The sequence below is a fragment of the Papaver somniferum genome, chromosome 2 (genome assembly GCF_003573695.1).
Source record: "Papaver somniferum cultivar HN1 chromosome 2, ASM357369v1, whole genome shotgun sequence".
Classification (NCBI taxonomy): domain Eukaryota; kingdom Viridiplantae; phylum Streptophyta; class Magnoliopsida; order Ranunculales; family Papaveraceae; genus Papaver; species Papaver somniferum.
The window spans coordinates 19,863,917-19,874,876 of NC_039359.1; the positions used below are offsets into that span (position 1 = coordinate 19,863,917).

Sequence of the window (10,960 nt, forward strand, 5' to 3'; positions counted from 1 at the left end):
CAGTATTGATTTGCGATAGGATTGTCGGTATTACTAGTTGACTTGTCCGAATACTAATGTAACACAATTTACTTCTTTTTGGAAGTTGCTTCGCTTGGCATATAATCGTGTTTCATTTCTTTCATCTGATATTGTTCGGTAATACCAATGCGATCATCAGGTATCCAATATTCAACATATACCTAGTATTATTGTTATGTCTCACTAAAAACCTTGTAGCAGCGGAGAAAAAAAAAAGAAAAAAAAAACTTGACAGAAGGGAAAAAGTGTAAAACACAAATTCACATTTGAAAGTAAAATATGTCGACATCGTATTTCTAGATTCTTTCTGATTCTATTAAACAGAGCTCCCAAACAATTTGTTTGCTCGTGCATTTTTCTAAAATGAATATAAGCAATGAATTAGTAACTGCCACGCCTCTCCTAATTATTTTCGTGAGATAGAAGATTATAATTCTTTCATAATCAACAAATTTTGGATTGCCATTAGCACTCTTCTTTATTCTGATCGTTATGCATGGCTATTGGCTAAAATAAGTTCATGTTAATAGTTTGTCTTAGACACATGGTTAAATTTTTGATATTGTTCCGATGAAGCTACGTGGGAGTTGAGCTATGTTTAGCTAACAATAGGTTAGACGGTAAGGCAAATCATGGTCCATAGGCGCACACGCCCAGACTAATAACGATCACTCGCTGCTACTTACGAATAACCGTCACTTCACCTACCATTAGGGCTTTTTTATTTGAATATTCAATCTCCACTGTGAATAATTGTTGTTTGTTAATGGTGGTGGTGGTTGGTGACAGACAGATACAGTGAAAGAAACCCATATAATATACATAAAATGATTCATTTTCCCACTTCAACTCAATCTCATTATCATAAACATTTACTGTTCTTTCCCAATTATAATCATCAATCTCTCTCGTCAAATGTAAACCCTAATTTAATCTTCTTCCCCAAAAATCAAACACTAATTTATCCATCTAATCGGAAACTCCTCTTAAGATCATCATCAATCAAGTTAAGTTCAGAATCTTCTGATTTTGAGCTCCCTCCTGTCGATGAAGATGATAATTATGATTCAGGAACTGTGAGTTCTTCTTCAATTGAATCCATGTCCTCCGCAGATAGTATTAATGGTGTTGATATTGAAATCGAGGAGATTGGGAAGAATTCCAGGAGAATTCGTTCTCAGATTGGTATTGATGCGTCCCTTGAAACTATTTGGGGTATATTGACTGATTACGAGAGATTAGCTGATTTTATTCCTGGTTTGGCTGTTAGTAAATTGCTCGAAAAGGGTGAGAGTTTTGCTAGACTTTTCCAGGTATTATATCAATTTACTGTATTTTAAATCTTTTGTTTTCGATTAGTTTTGTGTTTTCCACATTGATTCATGAACTATTAGGTAGACTGAATTTGACAATGGAGAACTTGTTATAGTTAGTGTATAACATAGTTGTTTGGGTAGCAAACATAAATAACAGTGCCTACCAGTTTGGGGAAGGATTATGATACTTAACCTTAAACCAGACTAGTCCCGTGCCTGTAGATATAGTGGCTGCACAAGTTACCCCTAGTGTCTGGTCTTGGCGGTAGTGGTGATCTATGGGGAACAAACCCAAAGTAAAATTGTCCTACCATTACTTTGAGGTTTAATTTGATGGGACTGTAATAGCGTTCAATGAGACGTCAAGGAGTAAATGGCACTGAGATCATACAAGATGTTAATGCAATCTTTTGTTGGGTGTTTAAGCTTTGTAACATGGATTTGAGTAGCTCTGTCAGCATTGCTGTGATAGAACTAACTAATAACTAGAATGCTTTTTAACTTGGAATGGATTTGGAACAGTTCATTAAGTAAACAATGACAATCAACCAACCACAAATGAAAACTTTGTTACCTGGCCTGGCTGTTTGTGAAGTCTGGCTAGAATTGAGGCTGTTGGATTCTTAGGAAGCTACAAAATGGGGGGAAAGAATCTCGAAAGTAATCACTTTTTCTATCGAGTGGCTCATCATAGGTGACTGGTTTGACTAGTTTATTTTTTCTTTTAAAAGAGAAAGCCATGACAAAGTATAACAAACCCAAGTTTCTCTTTCTTGCAGGTTACGATTGGTCCATTTTGCAATTTAAATGATTCTTAGGTTCAGCAATTATTTCTTTTATGGGTCCTTGAATGGAGCCCTTTAAGTTTAATGCAGCGGATCATGGAACTTAGAAGTTAACAATATGGTTCAGACTTTGTCTTAGTTAAAGATTCATTCCAAGATAATTTGCATTTTGGATGGGATCAATCCTTGTTAAAGTGAATGCATTTGCTATCCTGTTCATCTAAAAATGCAACGTCTCACCCTCGTGTTTGTCGATACTTGTGTTCTCTAAAGTACTCCTCATTGTAAACAGATTGGACAACAGAGCTTGGCATTTGGGCTGAAATTCGATGCCAAAGGAATTGTAGAGTGTTACGAGAAAGAACTTGAGACACTTCCTTTTGGTCGGAGGCGGGATATTGACTTCAAGATGGTTGAGGGTGATTTTCAAACCTTTGAAGGCAAATGGTCCATAGAAGAGGTAAAAACATATTCTTATATGCAACTATGAAGTCTTTCCTTTTATTTTTTCCTTACGTGTAAAAGAGAAGTATGTCACATGTCACTTGAGGAGATAATAAGGTAACAATATAAGAATAGTAATCTTCGCCCTCAAATTGTAAAAAAATTGAGTAGATTTTTTTTGAAGCATAAAATTGAGTAGATGAAAATGGAATGTTGACGATGATTGTACATCCATTATACCTAATGGTTTGCTTGTTTTGGTGGGGGTGAGTTGCAGACATACACTGAAAGATACAAAAACAGCAATGAAGCAGAAGGAGTAGAAAAAGACTTTGAGAAGACAACAACACTTTCTTATGTTGTAGACGTGAAGCCAAAGATGTGGTTGCCTGTACGCCTTGTGGAAGGCAGGCTCTGCAGGGAGGTTCAACTGAACCTTTCTTGTATCAGAGAAGAGGCGACGAAAGACACAGTTTTGAAAACTACTCTTCCCACTTGCTAATGCTAATACAGTAAACAAAAAAGGAAAACGTTACCCAATTATTTATTTCTATGTGAATTTGCTTCTGACAGGTATATGTATATATCCATGTACAGAACACATTCTTTTTCAAATGAAGGAGAAGGAGGAAATTGTTTCTGGATTAATCCTTGAATTGGAAGTTATCTTACACTTTCAAGGGAGTGTTTTGGGGTTTGCAGCAGAATGGCGGGTACCTAAATTAAGCTTGGCAAGCTACACTGCAATAGGACATAGTGTGGAACCAGTGGAATCTTTTGATTACCTTTATTTACTGGTGCATCTTGATTTTGGGGCGATCATTTTTTTAATATTTTAATTTGAAATTTTGATAACTGGGTATATCTTATTGAAAAACCCAGAGGTAAAGAATGGCAAAAAGAAGGACCAAGGTCCAAGACCTTTACAATGACCGTTCATTCCAAAGCTTCCTTCTTTGCAGCAAGTAAGGTGCTCAACAAGAGGATAGGTCAATTGTCAAGACAAAGTAAATAAAACACTTTACTCAATCAATACAGTGCGAGTAACCCCAACAAGCCAGCTGCAATAAGTTGAACAAAAAAGCCCCACCATGTATGTGTTTGTATCAACTATCAAGCATGGCCCTTACTTATGCCATATGGCATGGGAAAGATTGTGTTGGGGAATAAGAAGGGCATACAACCCATCAGTAACTTGTCGGAGGATATTCAAAAGCAGCAAAAAATTTGTTAGTATCATTAATGAATTGCCACCAGTACATAGTATGTCGACTGTGTGTGAGCATTAAAGGTGTATCAGTATTGTGAGCTCAAGCAAAGAATTTTGCACCATTTTCTTATTGCAAGCATCATGTAAAAGTATTCTAAATCAAGTTAAAATGAGACTTAGAAACTTAAAACTGGAGAATTTGTGCTCCTTAAAAGTGAATTTGTGTCGAAGTTAAAGGAAGACAAGAATCGAGGAAGCCCCAAATTCCTCCTTTCCTTTTCTTCAACACTTTATATGTTTTTGACTGATTTTGTTTTCTTTTAAGACTTTTTGTTTATTTGATTCTCTTTGAATGGCTTTTGCTTCTTCTGTTATTAACTAGTAATTGATTCTCCCTCCTTACTGCTAAGTACTACTTGATCCGTTATTTATGTGACGGTTTAATCTTTTTTCTAATCATATTTTAATTTTTGTTTTGACAACATTTTTCTTTCAAATCTAGTCCCGAGAAGAACATTGCCAACAAAAGTTCATGTGACTATTCAAAAATGTCAAAAGAACTATTAACTCGCAAATGATGAAGTTATAGTGGTCTGATGATTTTAGACCGTGTCTTTCGTCCCAAAGAATTCACCATTTCTGAAGGTTAGATTGCCAGGGCCCAGGGACTCCAATTAGCTGAGAATTGTTTTGCAACGTTCGTTGAATGTTGTCAAAACTACACATGAGAATAGGGACTGAAGAATAGATTGGTTGATATTAGTGGTGGTTAGCAGTGTATATTTACTGACTCCAACACCTAGTCACTCGCCAACAACACCACCAATCATTCTGTATTAAAAACAAATAAAAATTTAATGCAACTGTTCCAACTTTTCAACTTAATTTCTTTCTTTTTCTTTTTACCCTCCCAAACCATTTGAAAACCCCGAGAAAAAAATAAAAGAAAAGAAAAAGACCTTCCCCTTGATGAACTCAAACTTAGATTCATCACCATCATCATCAGCATCATCATCATAAGACCACAAAACAAAAACAAAGAAAAGAAAAGAAAAATCCCCCTCATTTTCTACCCAACTTTTCTTATCTAATCTTACTCCCCCCTTCTTCTCTTCTTTCATTCTATCTATCTCAACTCTTCCACTGTAAGACTCATATGGGGTTCACTTATACTTGCATCTCTTCCTCAAATTTCTAACCTTTATTCAAAATCAGTATTTTTTATTATCTGGGTTTCCATCGGATTTTATAAATCTGCCTAATTTTTCTGCTTTTCTGAGGTGTTTTCATTGGGGCAACAGCTAGATCTATTTTCTGTGTTTCTTGATCCAGAGCTACATACAAGTTCAGTGATCACTCAAATGGAAGGTCAGCTATTTCTTGTTAATGTTTTTAATTGGTAAATGAATCTGTATAGTGAATTGCTGTGAAAGATAATGATGGTCATTAGGGGTAAAAGGGGTTTATTTTACTTAGATTGGAGAACTTATTGGATTTTGAATGCTTGTAGTGTAATGTGTTTATGATGCATAGTTGCAATAGAATTCACACATTGGAGGGGCTAGTGATAGTCATTTCATGGGGAATAGTACTTCCCGAGTCGTAGGCTGCTTTGTGCCGAATGGTAATGGTAGAGGTGGGGAAGTTGATTTAGACTTGCTAGAGCCACTAGATGAAGGATTGGGACATTCCTTTTGTTATGTTAGGCAAGTGGTTTTTGACTCACCTTCTATTACCCCATCAAATTCTGAGAGGTTTACAGTAGATTCTAGCACACTTGATTCTGAAACGTTGAGCGGGTCATTTCGACGTGAGATTGTTGATGATCCGCTGAATTTGCTGAGACCTAATAAGAATTTTCCTGAGACTACGTTTAAAACCATCTCGGGAGCTTCAGTCAGTGCCAATGTCTCGACAGCTCGGACTGGAAACCAGAGTGCATGTTTTTCTAGTGATACCCAAGAACCTGCTGCATCGTTTGAGAGTACGTCTTCATTTGCTGCAATCCCATTGCAACCTGTGCCTCGTGGGTCTGGACCTTTGAATGGGTTCATGTCGGGACCTTTGGAGAGAGGATTTGCTTCTGGTCCATTGGAAAGGGGAGGGGGGTCAATGTCAGGGCCAATTGAAAAAGGGGCTTTTATGTCAGGTCCTCTTGATAGTACAGATAAAGCTAACTTCTCGGCTCCGTTAGCATACGGTCGTAAAGGACCAGGTCTTAGGCATCTTGTAAGGAGCATGAGTGGGCCGATGAAGAGCGCCCTGACTAGGACATTCTCAAGACATTCCATGAGGTCTGGTTGGATGCAGCGATTTTTTTTGCATCCGATGACTCAGTTTGTTTGGCATCCAAAGGAACCAAAATTCCGCCCTGAACCCCCACAGCAGCAGGGTCTTGATTTGGGTCCATCCGAGGAGGATTATAGGAATACGCGGGACTTGCAGTGGGCGCATGGCAAGGCTGGAGAAGATAGAGTTCACGTAGTGTTGTCTGAGGAACAGGGATGGCTATTTGTTGGAATATATGATGGATTTAGCGGTCCAGATGCACCTGATTTTCTCATGAACCATCTCTACAAGGCAATTGACAAAGAGTTAGAAGGATTACTTTGGGATTTTGATGATACATCTGCAGATATTCCATCTAACTCTGAATTCCCTGATGGTGAAAATGTTGAGGTATCAGAATGCAGACAGGAGGACCTTGAGAGTTCTCAGCTAAGGGAAGTGCCAGTTCAAGGTGGTATAGAAGAACCAGTTCATCTTGGAACCGTGAAGGTTGAAGTATCCAACCATGAGATAGTTGAGGAAAAAGATGAAGTCAGGGAGAAAGCCGAAATGCATGGGGCAAAATGCAGTGACGATCCTGGAAAAAGATCGAGTGTCTCGTTCTCAGAAATTTTTCCTGCTACAACTGAGAAACTGGGGGGCCAAGGAAAGAGAAGCAAAAGACTTTATGAGCTACTTCAGATGGATCTTTCAGATGTACAAGGTTCTACCTCATCATCAGAAGTTGGTAACGAAAGAGAAGGTTCGTCGAATTTGCAGCCAAGTTTTGATGGTTTGTATACAAGAAAAACCTTACCAGAAGCGCAGCTTATGTCGTGCTCCGAGAATCCTAAAGGGGGTGGTTCTAGCTGCTCAACTACAGATTTTAGTCTTATTGGCAATGATGAAGGAGATGCTGGGCAAGAGTCAAAACCAGGTATTTCAACTTGTACTGATTCAGTCCAAAGGCACGGTGCAAAAAAGTCAGTGATTGGATCCAAAATTAGGAAGATGTATAGAAAACAGAAGTCCTTGCGTAAAAAGCTGTTCCCTTGGAGTTATGATTGGCACAGAGAAGAAACACATGCCAGTCAAAGAATGGAGGAGCCACTGGGGCCGATGAGAAGATGCAAGTCGGGATTGGTCGACCATGATGCAGTCCTGATGGCAATGAGTCGAGCTCTTGAAAATACCGAGAAGGCTTATATGGATATGGTTGAAACAGCGCTTGACCGAAATCCAGAGCTTGCTCTTATGGGCTCATGTGTTTTAGTGATGTTGATGAAGGATCAAGATGTGTATGCCATGAATCTCGGCGACAGCCGTATTATCTTGGCACAAGATAGGCAGAGTGATCGTCACTCAAATCCAAATCTTGCAAAGGATGATCCAAAGCACTGGAATCGGTCTAGGGAGTCACTTGTGCGTGTCGAGCTGGACAGAATATCAGAGGAATCTCCAATTCATAATCAAAACAGCTTGGTTGACAAGATCAACAAGAGCAAAGAGATCTCACTGTGTCGAATAAAGATGAGGGCAATTCAGCTTACCACTGATCATAGCACAAGTATGGAGGAGGTATTAATTTTTTAATTTTCCATTTCTTTGAAATATCTGAAGTTTTACTCTCTTTTTATTTTGAAGTGACATTTCATTTATTTATTAAATAGTAATTGTGACACAAGTGTTAATTGCTTATTCTTTTCTTCCCTGTCTCATATGGCCTGCATTATATGTCACCATGTTTAGATTCTTACTTCATAGTTATTTGCCGTCACAAAAATGCAATCCGGTTTATAGAATCAGAAGGGCAAGTAGCATAATAGTGCTACCCATGTTGTGTTCACTTAGTATGTGAATTTTTTCGACTTCAATGAACAAGAGAAGAAATGTTTCGTTTATTCTGCTTGATTCATGCTATCCAATTTGAAGTAACTTGATAGGTATGCGGTATGCATTTTTCACATCTTACTGTGGTAATAAACTGTTTGTTCTCATTTCAAGTTTTGGTCAACAATTCTATATCGAGCTTTAGAAATTCATGGAGTGTGTCATGAAGTTTAATTTAATTCATTTGAGTAAATTCATTTTTCTGAGAACACCAAAGTCTAATTACCCAACCATATGATGCTGGTAATGGATTTAACCTGTGTTACAACGATACGCCTAAAAATAAAATTCAGCCGTGTCGATACGTATTTACACGGATACGCGTACTAATACTCCAATACTTCAAGATACAACTCAGTTAGAAAACTTTGACTAAATATTAGATCTCAATACCTTAATATTAGAAAATTTTAGATATTTTACTAGATTCTATGATAAATTTTAACTATAAATATTAGTTCCAAATCTGTCCATGGATCTTGCTCTAGACTTTCTTCCTTCTTATCCAGACTTTTTCTCTCCAGTGAGGTTAATCAATAATCGTACATGTATGTATTTTGTTAAGTTTCTATCTTATATATAATATATTTATGTTAAACTGCTGATATGCCATATCGCCGTATTTTAGTTTTCAAGTTGGTGTATCATAGTAGCGGATTGGTATCTTGTATCCGGTACCGTATCCGTATCGTTGCAGCACAGGATTTAACTCACCCAGTACTCTCTTCATGACCACTGTGCTACCGTTTGACCTTTGCATTCTTTCTATTTCGACGATAAAATATTCATTTTAAAGAAGGGTTTGAATCACAAATAAGCTAATTTGTTAAGCAAAGAAGTGTGATAGGCCTTCTGAATTCAGTCTGTGAAGAAACTACAATATCTTAAGTGGGTACTATCAAAGTTACCCCAGCAGGACCTCTGAACCCTGTCTAGGATATTGCTGGCTTCAGTACAGTAGGGCAACTTTAGAAACAAATTTGTACAGCTTTATATGCTTTTCCGTGTTCAAACAGTAAAGGAGGTCACAACCATGAACTTAAGTTCATCAAGCACAATTCACCTGTTGGGTGTATACCGTGAAGGAGTTGGTGTTATATTAGTGGAATGATTCTAAATAGGATGCGATCGAATGGAGATGTTAGTGAGAAATCTGGGAAAGCATTATCCAGGCAGCTTTGAGGTTGAGCATAACTATTTTGGATGGCTTATATTATGACGAAAGATAGCATTTTGCAGGCGCTTCAACAGCTGGTAAATGGACCAATCTTAGGGTGGGGTTGATTTTGGTGGTGCTGATAATGTGTAAAAATTGTAATTATGTATTCTATGCTCAAACTTTAAAGTGAGATTTGCAAGCATTAAGTAGGATTAATTCCTGTATTATATATAAAATTGATTATGCTAAGTATATTTATATTTCTGGAATTAACTCAACTTTAATCGAATGCCACAGGAGGTTTTGAGGATTAAAGCAGAACATAAGGATGATAACCAATCTGTATTAAATGATAGAGTGAAGGGGCAGTTGAAGGTCACTAGAGCCTTTGGTGCTGTGTTTCTCAAGGAGGTCAGTCTAAAACATACCTCTCTAACTTTTTAAACATCCTCTATATTGTGACACTATGCCATTTCTCTGCTTTCCGTCGTTACCTGTTTAAGTTATGAGTGATGAAGTTACTTCACTTAATGTCTAGAAAGTGGCCATTATAGTGTTAACATGTCTAGAAAGTGGCCAGAGTCTCTGTTAGTCAAGATTCAGCGGGTGTGCCTTGTCTTTGCGTGGGCCACAATCTCTTATAAGGATAACAGTCCTAGATTATTGTGCCTTTGTAACGGTTATAAAAATATTAGTAACTTTTAAGTGATAACCTAACTCATGATTGTTTTTGGATGTCTGCTGCAGCCAAGATTCAACGACACTTTGCTAGAGATGTTTCGAATAGATTACATAGGGACTGCACCTTACCTCAGTTGCATCCCATCTGTCCTTCATCACAGGCTTTGCTCAAGTGACCGTTTCCTAGTCCTCTCCTCTGATGGTCTCTATCAGTACTTCAGCAACGAAGAGGTGGTTTCCCATGTTGCATGGTTCATTGAAAATGCACCTGAAGGTGATCCTGCACAGTATCTTATCGCCGAGCTTCTGTTTCGCGCTGCCAAAAAAAATGGTCAGTTGTTCATTATGCTCAGTTACAAGTTTCACTTTTAACTTGCATTGCTTGATATCTATTACTACTAAAATTTAGTTTCTTATTATCATTGGCTGATTCACAGATGCCTTACTTGTCATTGCCTTTTTGTTGTGATGCAGGTATGGATTTTCACGAGTTGCTTGATATTCCAAATGGTGATCGCCGTAAATACCATGATGATGTTTCAGTTATGGTGGTTTCCCTCGAAGGGAGAATTTGGAAATCATCTGGTTAAAATAGATCAACTTGTCAATGTAGACTTGTTCATATTCCATCTTGGTCTTGCATTTGAAATGAAACAGTTTTTGATCAATCCAATAGTAAACATACCCAAATTTTCTTCTTAGCAGTAGCTCTGGTCTCCTTTGTATTCAATTTTCTGGTGCTTCCATTATTAGCCCAGCTCGCCCCTGTGAAAGTCAAATTAACTGACTTCCCCGTCCAGTCCTTATTTTCTGTGTGAATGGCGCTAGTTTCTGAGATTCAAGCTTTCAAGCCTGGAACTTATCAAAGAAAAATCATAAACATGTTGGAGGAGTATGATTTTTCTTTGCTGCATATAAATACATGTTCATGCAGATTCGGAGTTAGCTAGTTGAAACCAACCACCAGCTATTACGCCTCTGCTGCCGTGGGTGAAAACCTCATAAGCCTCTAACGTAAAGAAGACATTTGGAATACGGCTTCTGTCCCTTGTACTTTTCAAAGACCAAAGGACATTATTGAAAAGTTGTTGACTGATTTTCTGGTACAAATTTGTATTATCCTATGTCAAGCACGAGAGGTGTGTTTTATCTGGTCAGACGTTGGTTGTTGGCATTGCTGAACTCT

At 37.8% G+C, this 10,960-nt stretch overlaps 2 protein-coding genes across 2 annotated transcripts; both read left to right on the forward strand.

Annotated features, from left to right (window-relative positions):
* Positions 1-698: 698 nt before the first annotated feature.
* Positions 699-3,491, forward strand: LOC113347085. Its single transcript, XM_026590673.1, has 3 exons — positions 699-1,334; positions 2,415-2,582; positions 2,844-3,491. The coding sequence occupies exons 1-3, from the start codon at positions 849-851 to the stop codon at positions 3,066-3,068; spliced, it is 879 nt and encodes a 292-aa protein (XP_026446458.1). The 5' UTR covers positions 699-848; the 3' UTR covers positions 3,069-3,491.
* Positions 3,492-5,354: 1,863 nt separating this feature from the next.
* Positions 5,355-10,573, forward strand: LOC113347086 (protein phosphatase 2C 32-like). Its single transcript, XM_026590674.1, has 4 exons — positions 5,355-7,622; positions 9,391-9,504; positions 9,841-10,105; positions 10,249-10,573. The coding sequence occupies exons 1-4, from the start codon at positions 5,355-5,357 to the stop codon at positions 10,362-10,364; spliced, it is 2,763 nt and encodes a 920-aa protein (XP_026446459.1). The 3' UTR covers positions 10,365-10,573.
* Positions 10,574-10,960: the final 387 nt, after the last annotated feature.

Bases quoted from the DNA above. Each gene is read 5' to 3' on its own strand.
- LOC113347086 (XM_026590674.1), top strand. From the start codon at position 5,355: ATGGGGAATAGTACTTCCCGAGTCGTAGGCTGCTTTGTGCCGAATGGT. The intron at 9,505-9,840 runs GTCAGTCTAAAA...TGTCTGCTGCAG, and splicing joins GTGCTGTGTTTCTCAAGGAG to CCAAGATTCAACGACACTTT. The intron at 10,106-10,248 runs GTCAGTTGTTCA...GTTGTGATGCAG, and splicing joins TCGCGCTGCCAAAAAAAATG to GTATGGATTTTCACGAGTTG.
- LOC113347085 (XM_026590673.1), top strand. From the start codon at position 849: ATGATTCATTTTCCCACTTCAACTCAATCTCATTATCATAAACATTTA. The intron at 1,335-2,414 runs GTATTATATCAA...CATTGTAAACAG, and splicing joins GTTTTGCTAGACTTTTCCAG to ATTGGACAACAGAGCTTGGC. The intron at 2,583-2,843 runs GTAAAAACATAT...GGTGAGTTGCAG, and splicing joins GCAAATGGTCCATAGAAGAG to ACATACACTGAAAGATACAA.